This window comes from Lipotes vexillifer, unplaced genomic scaffold (genome assembly GCF_000442215.2).
Source record: "Lipotes vexillifer unplaced genomic scaffold, Lipotes_vexillifer_v1.1 scaffold216, whole genome shotgun sequence".
Lineage (NCBI taxonomy): Eukaryota > Metazoa > Chordata > Mammalia > Artiodactyla > Lipotidae > Lipotes > Lipotes vexillifer.
The window spans coordinates 2756469-2770333 of record NW_006779100.1 but is presented as its reverse complement, the minus strand read 5'-3'; the positions used below and the strand labels follow the sequence as shown (position 1 = coordinate 2770333).

At 55.9% G+C, this 13865-nt stretch overlaps 1 protein-coding gene across 1 annotated transcript in view; it reads right to left on the bottom strand.

Moving 5' to 3' along the window:
• Positions 1-4753: 4753 nt before the first annotated feature.
• SLC13A2 (solute carrier family 13 member 2) overlaps positions 4754-13865 on the bottom strand; it is a 21740-nt gene continuing 12628 nt past the window's right edge. The window contains exons 2-12 of the mRNA XM_007452413.1: positions 13021-13149; positions 12107-12243; positions 11785-11999; positions 11050-11230; positions 10831-10953; positions 8742-8960; positions 8441-8529; positions 8032-8153; positions 6738-6899; positions 5955-6092; positions 4754-5469 (exon numbers count right to left, since the gene is read on the bottom strand). Coding sequence (XP_007452475.1) covers positions 5299-5469; positions 5955-6092; positions 6738-6899; positions 8032-8153; positions 8441-8529; positions 8742-8960; positions 10831-10953; positions 11050-11230; positions 11785-11999; positions 12107-12243; positions 13021-13149 — 1686 coding nt within the window. The 3' untranslated portion in view covers positions 4754-5298. The remainder of the gene's footprint in view (positions 5470-5954; positions 6093-6737; positions 6900-8031; positions 8154-8440; positions 8530-8741; positions 8961-10830; positions 10954-11049; positions 11231-11784; positions 12000-12106; positions 12244-13020; positions 13150-13865) is intronic.

The following is a 13865-nucleotide window of genomic DNA, read 5'->3' as shown; positions in this document are numbered from 1 at the left end:
GGCGCCAAGGGTCCCAGGGAGACTCTGATGGTCTGGCAGGAGAGACTGTGTTTTTCACCTTCCTACAGTGAGACTGATGGCTGAGATGAACTTCTTTCCCTCCTGAGACAGGATCCCACCTCTGCCCCAGGAATGGGTGCGGGCTCTGACTCCCTCTTTCCTTTGGGAGGTACTACTCCCTTATTGCATGCAGTTTGGGAGTAGAAGCAGGAGCCTTGGGAATTGAGACTGAAAGAGGATTTGTGAGGTCATTCTTCGCATTCTCGGCCTCCAGATAGGACCATCCTCTCCTTTTCTCATCCTCTCCAGCCCCTCAGAGTTCTCTCCTAGACCCAGAAAGTCTGTCCTGGTGTCTACCCTCAATTCTAGCTATTGCAAGGTCAGCTCTGCTCCCCTTGGAAGCTGCTTCCATCTGGAGGTTTGGTCCCACACACTCCAGCACCCTAATTTCAGGACCTGCCGATGTAGCTGAGCTGGGCTCTGGCCTGGACGGGCTGTAGCTCGGTGTTTAAACAGACTGGAACCAGGGGAAGATTTGTCTCTCTGGAGACTGGCGGTCAGAACCGGTTCACTGTCTGTTGCTGAGCTCTGCCTAGGGCTGGGATGCTCTGAGCCAGTAGCAGCCCTGACTAGGGAGGGAAATCTCTCTGGCCACTGTCTGCCATGAGGCAGTCTGGTGTCCCCAGGGAGAAGGAAGGGTATGTTTCCACTCTTGGGAGTCCCAGGATGATGGAAGGGGGGGGCTCCCTCCTAGCACCCTATGTCAGGACTGGCTATCTTCTGTCTACTTGTGTGTGTGTGTGTGTGTGTGTGTGTGTGTGTGTGTGTGTATGTGTGTGTGTGTATGTTTTCAGAGAATGTGAACTTTTTTTTTAATTAAAAAAAAATTTATTCATTTATTTATTTTTGGCCACACTGCACGGCATGTGAGATCTTAGTTCCCTGACCAGGGATCAAACCCGGGCCCATGGCAGTGGAAGTGCAGAAACCTAACCACTGGACAGCCAGGGAATCCCCTGTCTACTTGTGTTCATGTGAGCTGAGCTTGTCTTCCAAAAGTGAGTTCCCAAGACTGAGCCTGCCACTTCCCAGGCCTTCCAAGTCTCACTCCATTGGTGTGGAAGACCCTAAGAACATCTGCAGAGGGACAGGGCCCAAGCATGGCTGTCAGGCGGCCCTGAGGCCCGAGGACCCCAGGTCAAGGAAGGGCTGGAGAGGTCTGGAGTTAGTCAGGATGGGCTTCCTGGGGGAGAGCAGGCAGCTCCTTGGCTGTAGATGATCAGAGGAGCACTGGCCAGGGCCGTGGAAGGTGTGTGACAAGGGTGCTGGGTTGGGAGGTCTGAGCCAGTTCTGGGTGGCTGACCCTCTGGGAAATCCAGGGAGTTTCCAAGCCGAGAGCTTGGTGGGGGGGACCAGTGGTGAGGGTTGTAGCTAGAGTCCTGCTGGGTGGAGAGGGCAGGCTTCTCCTGTCTCACCTTAATCCCTCCTGCTGCAGGAGGCATGGTTGTGGAGATGGGGAGGAGCAATGCTGGTGTGTGTGTGTGTGTGTGTGACTGTGAGTGTGCAAGTATTTACATTTCTGTTACCATGCTCACATGTGCCTCCATGGGTGTGCATTAAGTCTGTGGAGCTATAATGTGATACTGGGTGTGTCTGTGCCAGAATCTGTGTCTCGGTGTGTGTGAGCTTCTCTGTACTTCTGGGAACACTCAGGTCTGACACTGTGTGCATGGGCATCCGTGTTTATGTGAGTGTCTGAGTGAGTGTTTGTACAAGTGTCTGTGACTGTGTATGTGTGTGTGTGTGTCCACGAATGACTCTGGGTGTCTGAAGGGCTATGAGTACCTGTGAGTGTGTAACTATGTACGCAGGCGTCTGTGCATATCTATGTGCTGTCCTCTGTGTGACCCAGGAATCAGTGGTTCTGTGTGTAGGCGTCTGTGGGTCTCCCCACCTTTAAGAGCAGCTCTTTTGAATCTCTGTCACAATCTTCCCAATCAGACTGCTCCATCTGCCCCAACCGCATCCCCTCCTCTCCCCCTTCCTTTCCCTGAGGTTGAGGCTCAGCCTTTTAAGCCCCCTAGAAAAACCTCTTGGCTCTGCTAATCATGACTAATGGGGCCCAGACTGGGTGCAGGCTGCAGGGGGCACCCTCTCCAGGCTGGCACCCACCCAAACCTCACCCATCCCATTCCTACCCCATCCCTCACCCTGCACCCCTGGCTGCACTGCCCACCTGCCTGCACAGCTCACCCCTCCCATTTCATGAAGGAGCCTCCCCTCTGAGACTTTGGGGAGACAGAGAAGTCATGGCCTGAGCCCCCAAGGGGCCTACTGTGGGGTTGAGGATCCTAACCCACAGAGTTTCTCTTGACCTAAAGCCCAAGTCAAGGTGAACCCAGAGAGGGGGATCAATATCCCTACTCCCACCTTCTGCATCCCCCTAACAAGCACACATGCCAGGTTTCTCCTTAAAAACTTGTCTTGATAGCTCTTTGCTGGGCCTTCTGGCTGCTATGGTTCTCTGGGGCTGGGGCTGGGGCTGGCCAGCAGGAAGAGGGGGGAGGGAAACAGGGACATTCCCAGGGCCATAGGGGACAGGGGCAGGGGAAAACTGGGCCTATCTGATGAGCCTAAAAGGTGACATTGGCTCAAGGTCACATAGCACTTCACACACAGCAGTCTGGAAAAGGGCTTTGAGGGCAGACTTCCCTCCAGGAGCAAGAAGCCCCCCATCCTTCTGTTATATTCATTCATTCATACAACAGTCACCGTACCAGGCCCTGTGCTAGGAACTAGGGACACAGCCGCATCAGGCAGACTGTCCTCAAGTTGTTCCGGCCTCATTGATCTTCTCTAGCAATGGGGAGCTCACTATCATAGAAGTTTTTGAGTCCCAGCACTGCGCAAGTTCAGCTCGTTCGAGACACTCGAAACCCCTTGCTACCTTCCTGGAAGCCATGGGGGGAAGGGGTGTGAGTGGCCAGGCAGGGAGGGCATAGACCCCCATCCCCGCAGAGCCCCATCCTCCTGAAGCCCAGAGTGTGTGTGTCCAGGAGGGGCTGAGCTGCTAGGCCGCCTGCACACACCTGACCTGGGTTGACGGCCCTTTCTTCAAAGGCCCAGTCCGTGCTTCCTTATTGCCCAGCTAATGACAGTGATTAGGACAACAGGTGCCGCCTGCCTCCCGTATGCCCTCCCGCCTGCTGAGGAGGATGGATTCTAAGCACCTGGGGGAAGCCTGCCCTGAGCGCTGCCAGGGCACCCACCATAGCCGACCCCTCCACCCTTAGGCCAGTTTTCATCCACCTCCTCGCCTGAGAAGGAAGGCAGGGCCAGCCCAGTCATCCCCTGGGGCTGCTGTGTGGTCTCAGTCCACATCTGGCCCTCTCTGAGCCAGACTGACGGGGAAGTGGAGAGGTCCAAAGGGGAGCTGAGAACAGTGGAGGGCCATGTGTCCCCTAGGAAGCACACCTGTCTCTTCCCCAGCCAGGGCTGGACTGTGGGTGCCAAACCAGGGTCCCGAAGAAAGTAGCAGCAGAGGGTCCTCCTTGCAGATGGGGCTGGGACTACTCCTTAGGAACCCACTGCGGGTAAGCCACTGGTGGAGTCCCACCACTCTGGGCCTGGCCCACTCCCAGTGGAGGGGGCTGTCGCCTGGGGCCTTGGGAGGGTCCGAGTGTGGGTCTGGGTGGGAGCCGTGATTTATGACTGCGCTTCATGAGTGAAGAATGCCAGCCTGGGGTCTGGGATGGGGGCAGGGCCCCTCTCCTGACACTTCTCATTCTGCTGGATGTCTGGCATGTCCTGTCAGGATCTCCTGTGCCCTGGGGACAGCCATGTTCTCCCCCATGCAGCAGCCCCCTCCCCCCAACCCTCAAATCCCCAGCTCTGGGAGTACTGAGGGCAGGCCCAGCCCAGAGGGGAAATCCAGAATTAAATCCTTTCTGGTTTTCTTTCTTCATAACTCATTTCCTTGTTTTACTGGGCATGAGAGTGATGGTAAAGCTCTCTTTTTATTCTCCCACTGCAGCAGAAGGGAACTCCTGGAAATCTCCATCTAGATGAACTTACAGCCAGGAAGGGATGTTGAGCTCCCAGGATGGATGATGGATGTGGTGACATCCTTCCCCACCCCCAACCTACCTTGCCAGATAAATGAAAACTCTGGAATTCATGAAGGAGGAGGGGCAGAGGAGTGGGGGAGGGGAGGTTGGGAGGCAGAATGATCCCAGGTGCAGTCTGGTCCTGGGCTCTGAAGGCCATAGTTTAGAACCTGTTCCTGTGAGTCTCACCTGTATCCTTCTTGCTGCAGGTTTGCCATTTTGGGCGAGGGTCCCTCTTTCTGGGCATCTAGCATGGGTCAGCCTGCCTCCCTTGGTCTGGTGGGACTGGTTTTTCCAGCTTGTGGAGGGGTCTGTGAGGAGTTGGCAGGGGCAGAGGGTTTTACGTAAATGCCCAGGGAGGTATCTGGGAATGGGGAGGCTGGTTTTCTCAAAGACATGCAGGGGGTGGAAGCTCCCAATTAGCCGGGCCGGGTGGTGTCAGTGCTGCTTTCCTGGGTGGCTGCGTCCACTCCGACAGGCCTTGGCAGAGCTCCCTGGCCATTGCCTTCTCCCTTGGGTGGGAGGGGTGCCAAGGGGGCCGCCATACAGGACAGATGCCAGGTCCCCTCCCAGGGTATTTCCCAACCTGGGGTCTCAACCATGTTGGGGAGAAGCCCTGGAAAGTGCCGTGAAAAACCACCACAGACTCTACTGAAAGACTTTAATGGGGCTGATATTTGAACCTCCCCCCAGACCTGAGAGGCTGGGGGGAACTCAGTATGTTGGGCCGGTCCCGGAGACTGTAGCCATGGCAACTGCTGGTAGGCTTTGCTGCCCAGGCAGCTCCAGCCCTGAGTTTGAATAAATAGAGAACAAAAGGGTCTGGTCACCCACCAAGCTGGGGAGACGAAGACCTGGAGTGCCAGACAGAGCACGCTGTCGTGTCTGTGACCTCGCAAGTGTACGTTGTCAAGCATACACCACCTAGGATCATCACACACACAAACCCCCCTTGCAGAACATCCTCACATGACACACCGTCTTTACACACACACACGTACATACACATACACACACTTTCCTCAGACATGTAAGACTGAGCTCACATACATCTCCCTCGAACACACACATGAGGTTAGGTATACACGAGCCTTTCTCTCAATGTTTGGCTTGGAGCCTGAGTTTCCCCTCCCAGCTCAGAGGAATAGGAACGAGGTGGGTCTTCCTGGCTTGGGCCAGATTATACCGTGATCTAGGGGCTAGGTGTTGTGACGTTTGCCAGGCTGACCCCACAGAAGCCTGTGGTGTTGGACTGGGCCCAGGAGGGGAATCCGTGCAGGTCGAACATGGGGATGCTCCAGGTGTTGATGGCCAGCGTGATGACCAGGACCCCGATGATGTTGAGCATGAATCCTGCTCGGGCCTGGGGTGAGGAGAGCCAGTCTGAATGAGTGGGTGTTGAGCTGGGCCAGTACCCATCCCTTAGGTGTTCATAGGTGCTCAGGAGCTCTCTCACTAGCAAACCTCTCCCTGGGAAGTCCTCCCTTGGGTCTAACCTGAAACACTAGGTGATGCCCCTACCACCGGCTTTAATCCCAGTGCTAACAGGGGAAAGGGGAGCTTCCCGAGCCCTGAGCCATTCTCTCTGAGTCCATATCCCTGGGTTCGGGTGCCTGGCATCTTGGTGCCTTCCCTAAATTCCTCACCCCTCCTCTCCCTCTCAGTGGCCTAGGGCTGGCAGGGCCTAAAGATACTCCAACTGGGGATCATATTCCAGCCTCCCCCACCGCCACCCACCCCAGCAGGGTCCACTCTAAACTCTGAGAATCTCAGCGGCTTTAAGCTACTTTGTGGTCCACCGAGATGGAAAGACAGAGTGCTGAGGCATTGGAGACCCCTGCCACTCACCATGTCTGTCACTTTGAGGCCTCCGAATGAGAAGGCGATGGCGTTGGGTGGGGTGGCCACAGGCAGCATGAAGGCCAGGGAGCTGGAAAGCGTGCAGGGGAGCATGATGTAGAGAGGGTTGATGCAGATGGCTTGAGACTGGAGGGAGAGACAGTGGGGCAGAGCTGATCGCAGTCTCCGTCCCAGAGGGGAAGGCGTGGCCCCATTCTCCTGCTTCCCTCTCTGAGGGACAACCCCCATCCCCACCCCAATATACACTCTGGCCATGAACCCACCACTTCTGCCAGAAGGCACCTGGTGACCTGAAAAGGGCCCCTTGACCTCTCTGGAGGGGATAAGTGTGCAGCCCTGCCCTGTGGGGCGTGGGAAGGGGAGGGACCCATAAAAAGGATCTCAAAGGGGCTTGTGGGTGTCATCATCAAAGGCTGTGGGAACGCGCCTGGAGAAGGGGTTGGGGACGCTCCGGGGAGCAATTTCATGCCGTCACCTCAGGAATGACAAGAACAGGAGCTGGCCCAGGGAGGTGGGCGAGGCCACCAGTAAGCCCCATCAAGATACTCCAGGGGTGATATCATCAGGGATGGAGTGAGTCAGGGGGCACAGGGCCTTGGGGCCCAAAGTCACTGAAGAGCCTGGGGAAGGGTGGAAGCTCAGGGGTCTTTTCCCAGAAATGAGAGGAGGTGCAGACAGGTCATTCTGGCCTTCAGGCAGGGCCCCACACTTCTGCAGGCAGTGTGGGCAGAAGGGCTGCCTGGAGGAGGTGTTTCTGCAGGGCCAGCTCACCATGGAAGCCAAGATGGGCAGGAAGATTGTGGTGGTGGCCACGTTGCTGGTGCACTCAGTGAAGGTGGCAATCATGAGGCAGAGGATGAAGGCAATGGCGGGAGGCGGCACACTCTCCAGCGGGGTCAGCTTGTCCCCCAGCCACTTCGACAGGCCCGATTCCTGTAGGCAGAGGAGGGTGGTGTGTGGGAGGCTGGGCTTCCTGGGGCCCCAGAGTCCCCTGCTGAGGCTCCGGGAGGGTCCTGTTCTTGCCTGCGCCTCTCTAGAATCTTCAGAGACAAGGGCAGCTTGGGAGGGAAGATGAGACCCAGCTGAAACCTGGGGGCCCCCTCTACTGCTCTTGAAGGACAGTTGGGTGTGGGCAGAAGGGTCAGATGGATAGCGAAGGGGCTTTCTTGGGAAACCTGGGGCTTGATGAGAGTAAAGACCTTTGACCGCATTTACTCCTGCTCTCCTGACCTCTCTTCACGAAGTTCCTGGCCAACCTCAGCCCTCTGCCTGCCCCCTCCAGCCTAGCAGGTTGGGACAGGGGGGGACCTTGCTCCCAGCAAGGAGGGAGAAGGGGAAGGGCCCTGGTAGAGGCTGGGAAGAGGCCAAGAGGGGGACGGGGACAGTTCACAGGGTCAGAAGAGCTCCAAGGTCTTGCCTTGACCACACCTATAATGCCAGACTGTGAGCCCCAGGGAGCTGGGACTTTATTATATACAATGTTGCCCACTTAGCACCCAGCACCCAGCACAGCGCTTGGCACAGTCAGTGAGCGCTTGATGGAGGAACTAACCAATCCCTGACCCAGGAAAGCTCCTGTCCGTGCAGCGAATGAGCTTAGCCAGAACACCGAGGCCTGGGGGTGCAGGTTCAGGGATTTCTGTCTTGGATGGAGACTATGGGGAATGATGACCCGGTCCCCAGAGCCTGGCTGGGTATGATCATGGTGCCCCCTGGTGGCCTCAGCCAGCAAACTGCGTCAACCCAATGCCCGCCAACTACTCCCTGGTGCTAAAGCTTTGGCATTCTCTGTCTGGCAGGCGGTGAGGGGATGGACTGGGTGATCACCGAGTACAGTCCCTGCTCACCAGAGAAGCCCCCACTAGGGAGAGGTCCCTATGGCTTGTGTTTCCTCCCCGTGTCTTAGGGCTCTAAGCTGTTTCTCCAGCTGCTGCAAAGGCTCTGCCCACCAGGGGGCTCCTAAGTGGGGGGTCAGGGCTCCCCTGTGTGGGAGAGAAGCAGGGCCCCTCTGCCCCTGTTACAGGGTCTCCCTCAAGTGGGTTGGGGAGGGGGTGGGGTCTGTCACCTCACTGCCCTTGGCCAGGGCAAAGCCACCGCCCAGAAGGAGCACGATATTCCAAGGCATCTTCTCTTTAACTATTTTCCAGTTGAGGAGGGCAGGAGGGGCCTTCAGCTTCCCTGGTTTACCTACTCCCCAAGCAGAAGAGGATGGGTCACCAAGAGCCAACAGGCTTTCCTCCCCTTCCCTTCCCCGCTCTGTACGGGTGGGTCCCTGTCAGAGCTTAATGCGTGGAAGAGAGGGACCCTCAGTTCTGCAACATCACGACTTTGTCCCTGAGTCCCTGTGCCCTTGGCAAATCACCCCAGCTTCTCTGGGCTTGGTCTACTCCTGCCGAGTGTGGTCGAAGGGATGTCACATGCCAGAAGGCGGGGTCTGCCCAGAGGCCCTTCCCTGCCCCAGACCAGGTGCTTACCTGGTTTCTGAGTCAGCCCTGGGATCTTGGAGGGCACGATGAACAAAATTACACCGATTAAGATGGCTACTGTCCCATCGGATGGCATGCTGCGGGCGGGGCAGGGAGGGCAGGCTTAGCGGCTTAGGGCTGCTCAGGGTCACAGGATGCAGGGGGGCTGGAGAGGAGCCCCTCCCACAGATGTGCCAACCCGTCCTTGCAAGTTCCTCCCACCTCAACCCAACGTTACCTCCTGTTCTGCGTTGGGGGTCCTGCTCCCTTCCCTCCTCTTGGAAGTATTTCTCCTCCCCGCAGTGCTCACCTTTTCCCATTCTCATCGGAAAAAGCCAGGTTACCCCAGCCGGTGAAAAAGCCTGGCTCCCGAGTGAACCAGAGCACCACCAATAAGACAAAGAGGATGGTGACAGCCTTTTCTGCAAAGGTCATGGGGCCCAGCAGCTTGTGCTCTCTCCGGATGACTTCGAAGGCTGCTCGCTCTTGTTTCCTCATCTGGTCCCCCAAGCCACAGTTCTTCCGGAAGCTGCAGGTAGGGGTGGGGACGGCTCGTAAGGGCACCACACCAGGCAGGGGAGCAAGGGGCTGTGAGTGCCTGTGGTTTTGTTGTTGTTGTTGTTTTGGCCGCGCCACGCGGCTTGCGGGACCAAGGGCCACAGCAGTGAAAGTGCTGAGTGAACCAAGGGCCACAGCAGTGGAAGTGCTGAGTCCCGACCACTGGACTGCCAGGGAACTCCCATGAGCTGTAAAGGTTCCCAATGTTCTGGAAGAAGAGCAGAAGACTCTGGGGTGTCATGGCTCTTATTTAGCAGAGGGGAGGCTGAGGATGGGGGATTGGGTTTCCCTGTGCTTGTCCCTGCTCCATGCGCCCCATTGACCCCTCTGTCCTTCCAGGAATTCTCTTGTGCTGAGCCCTCCCTTGCCCAGAGTGAGGAGGCCCTAGAGGCCTAGACCCCAGGCCTCCTTCTGGCCCTGACTCATCACTCCCCGCCTCCAATAGCCTTTCAGGAAATCCTCCCTTCCCTCTCTTACTGCTTCTGGGCATCCTCTGCCAGCCTGGGCCCCACCCACACTGTCCTCTGGGGCACGGGAATCTGCAGCCCACTTCCATGTGCTTAGCTCACTTTGACTTCTAACTTTTCACTTGGGCAAATCTCAACTCCCCTGCTGGACTTGTGAGTTCCTCAAGGGAAAAACCATGCTTCACACATCTTTGAATCCTTGATGTTGCTTAGCACTGTGCTGGTCTCTTTGACTAACACTTTGCTTTGTACCATCCCCAACCTCAATCCAGCCTCCTTGCACCTGCCCAAGCAATTTTACAGCAACAATGCTTAAAAACTCTCAATGGCTCCCCACTGCCTGGGCAGGATGGACAAATAACAACTTATACCACAATAACAGTCATACCACCACTCTTAGCCTGTACTATAGCAGACATCACTAATCAATCCCAGAGTTGATTCCAGCTGAGCTCCAGCAGGGTCTCACATGATTTTCAACTCAGAGCTCTAGTGACTACTAGTAATCAAGGGTTGGAAGAAGGAATAGAACCTCTTTACTACTCTTGGCCTCAAGAGCAAGGTCCATACTCTTTATATGGCACATGAGATTCCCCATAATCTTCCCCTGCCTACTTCTCCAGCTTCATATGCTGATACTCTTTTTTCCTCTTTGTGTTTCAGTCACACAGAACTAGAGTTCCCCCAAACCCAGCATGCTCTTTCTTGCCTCTGTACCTTTGTACACAAGCTCTTCCTGCTGCTGGAATGACTTTACCTCGTTCTCTACCTGGCTGACTTCTAACTCTATAAGATTCAGTTCAGGCATCATCTCTGCCAGGGGACTTCTAGAATCTTCACTATCCTGGGCCGTCCTCCCACAGCACCTGGGCTTTCCTCTGTCACTGCTCCTACCTTATCATCACCCATTAGATGGTGAGCTCCAAGGACAGGGACTGTCTAATGCTTCTGGTGTTCTCAGTGCCTAGCAGAGGGCCAGGCACACAGTAGGAGCACAACAAGGACTTTTGTAACTGACGATGCTCACAGCGTGTGCTTCTTAAGCACCTGCCAAAGGATTGGGGACTGTTATGGAATGGGACCTGGCCTGGGCATCAGGAGATCTGGTTTTCAATCCCAGCATTGACACATCTAGTTGTGTACCATGTCTTGAACCTCAGTTTGCTCATCTGATAGATGGGCTAATACTCTCCAAACAGTAATTCCCTCAGATGGGGGGGGGGCCAAGTGCACAGAAGGGCCTTGGGAGGGAGAGGCCTTCTCACCGGGATGGTGATTATGCCCTTTTCTGCAGGGCTACCTGGTGACCCAACTGGAAGCTCCTAGAGGGTAAGGGCAGGCACCTGGGCAGCTCTTACCCGCTCCACCACTTACTTGAAGCCTAAGAAGAGGAACTGCAGCCACACCCAGGAAAGCAGCAGCAAGATGACCATGGCGGGGAAGGCAAAGAAAAACCAGGAGGCGAAGTTCACCACGTTGCCATTTTGGGGAAAGAGCCTGAAGAGGGATTCAGGCTGCTGTGCGGCCTTGCCCGGCGACCAGCCTGCCGCACCCCCCATCAGAATGCAGAGCCCCTCCCACTCAGCCACTCACGAGTTGACCTGGCCTTGCAGCACCAGGTTTGTTGTGGTGCCAGTCAGGGTGGCGATGCCCCCGATGCTGGCCGAGTAGCACACACACAGGCTCATGCCCTGGGTGAAGCGGAGCTGCTCCTCGTTCCGCTGTGCCCTGGACTCCAAAGGAACAGGGGGGGCAGGGCCATCCTGCTTGTTGTCTGGGAACAAGGGAGAGCTCAGGTTGGGGATGGGCGCAGGGCCAGTTCTGGGGAGCATGGTGGGAGCTCCAGGGCCTCTAGGGCACCTTGTCACTGAGCAGCCTAGTCCCAGGCTGTGGGGAGGGCAGAGGCTGCTTCCAGGTCTGCAAGGGCCAGCACTCCCTGGAGTCTCAGGCCGGAGTGATCCCCCCAGACACCACCTGGCCCAACCCCTCTTCTGAGAGAGGGAAACTGAGGCACAGAGAAGGGAAGAAGACTGTCCAAACCACACAGGAAGAGTGGAGCCTGGACCCCTGACAGCCCACCCAGGCTTCCGCTCTCGGCTTGCCAGGGTGACCTAGCATCTTGGTTTGCCCAGGACTGAGGGAATTCCCTGCCTGTGGGACTTTTCATTTCAAAACCAGGAAAATCTCAGGCAAACCAGAACACGTTGGTCACCGAACTTCTTGCTTCCCTCTTCTCTCCCTAAACGTGCCAGGATGACTACTCCTATCATGGGCATCGCCTCAGACCCTCCTCAAGGACTGAGGGTTCGGGGCAGGGCCTGGCGTCACCTTTCTCATCAAGCTCGGTCTCTTCCTTCTGGGGACTCGGTTCCTGGAGCTCAAAGGCGGGGTTGTTGCTGCCCTCCTCAACATCCATGCCTGTGGGCATCTCGTGCAGCTGATCCAGAACGGCATGGGCAATGGGCACCATCATGGCAGTGGTGGCTGTGTTGCTGATCCACATGGACAGGAAGGCCGTGACCACCATGAAACCCAGGATCAGCCTAGCGACGGACAGACAGACACACTGGTGTTCCAGCATCCCTTCAAGGACTGGATGCCCAGCACACCACCACCCCAGGTCCTCCAGACTTGGTCTGTGGGAACTCACAGGGAGGGCCGCACACCGATGGTGAGAAGCACGTGGAGGGCGATGCGCTTGTGCAGATTCCAGTGTTCCACGGCCAGCGCCACTAACATCCCCCCGATGAATAGCATGTTGCTGTCCTTAAGGTACTCAGTGCTGACCTGGCCGGCGGGGACAGTTGAGAAGGAGAAAGGGGTCCCCCCGTGCCTCTGGGCATGCAGGGTGCCGATACTGATATTCCCACAAATGGAGGTTGGTCCCCTGGGCTCTAGGACCCAAATGGAAATGGTCTTTGGCTCATCTGCCATTTAATATTAACCAGTTTCCTGTCTTCCTGCCAAAGTCATTCTTTCTCCCCTCAGGAACGACTGAGACATCATCTAACCTGAATCCACTCCTGTTGCAAAGCCATTGCCTGGGAGATAAAGCATTTAATGTCCTTTCTAGAAACTAACGCAGCAGTTCTTAGTGTGGTCCCTGGGCCAGCATCATCAACAACCTGGAACTTGCTAGAAATGAAATGCTTAGACCTTGCTCCAGATCTCCTGAGTCAGAAACTCTGGGGTAGAGCCAGCAATGTGTTTAAATAGTTCTGCAGGTGATCCTGATGCATGCTCAAGTTTCAGAGCCTCTGAACTAGAAGGATACAAACTCTTTAGCTGGCTATCAAGGCCCCCTTTTCCTTCCCTCATCTAGGCCTAGTCGCTCCCACTTCGAATTAACTCTTGACACCAGCCATGCACCTGGCATTTCTAGAATGCCTTCCCACCGGTCTTCTGGTTGACTCCTCCCCCAGTGCTCCCCAACCTGCCAAGCAGAGGCAGGGACACCTCTTCCATGTGCCCTGTCTGTGGTGAGGCTTCCTCCGTCATCAGCGTCCTAGGGCAGACCCCCCTCCATCCCTGGGAGCACATCCTCCTGTGGGTGGGGAGGCTTACCACGGAGGCACCCATTATGCCCATCATGGGGAACATGACGATGGGGAGGAAGGCGGTGATAGCCAGGGGCAGAGCCTCGGTGCACCAGAGGAGCGCCATGAGGATGATGGTGTAGGCACAGTAGGCTTCCTGCAGGTGGGAGGGGAACAGCAAAGCTGTTGGAGGGGGCAGGCCTGTGTCGCAGAATCATGTCACCTCCTGTCCCCAGAGAAAACAGGCCGTTTGTAACAGTGTGGGGAGAGCCTGTGAGACTCACAGTCCTTGATTCCTGAGCCCAAGGTCCCATTTACAAATAGAAATAGAAAACAAAGCAAAACACTCACCACCTTGTCTTTAACCTTGGGGAGACTAGACATTATAATCCAGCCACTGGATTATAATCCAGTCCCCCTGGGGACTGCAGGGTGCTCAGGTGAGAATCCTTACATGAGATGGGGGCTCATCTAGATGAAACTGGGGCCTGGGAAATGTGGCTCCCTGCCTGGCACCCTGGCCTTCCCTGCTTCATCAAGAGCCTGTAAGAGTATATTTATTTGTATGACGATTTAAGTAGCAGTTGTTCCTTCTGCTAGGAGGTCAGTTCCATGAAGACAGAGTCAATTTTGTATCTGGATCCTTGGAGCTCAGGACCCAGGAGGCTTCAGAGCAAATCTTTTCTGAATGAATAAACCACTGAAAAGTTTTAGGAATAGTGGGGTCTCCTTCCTAGTAATCCTGGCATGACCACTGTTTCACATAACTCCCCTATTCCCGCCTTGTGCGGGGAATTGTGGAGTAAACCCTGTCATAGTCTTGTGAGCCTTGGGGTACAAGAGACCCCCCTCTCCCTCATGAGCTCCCAAAGC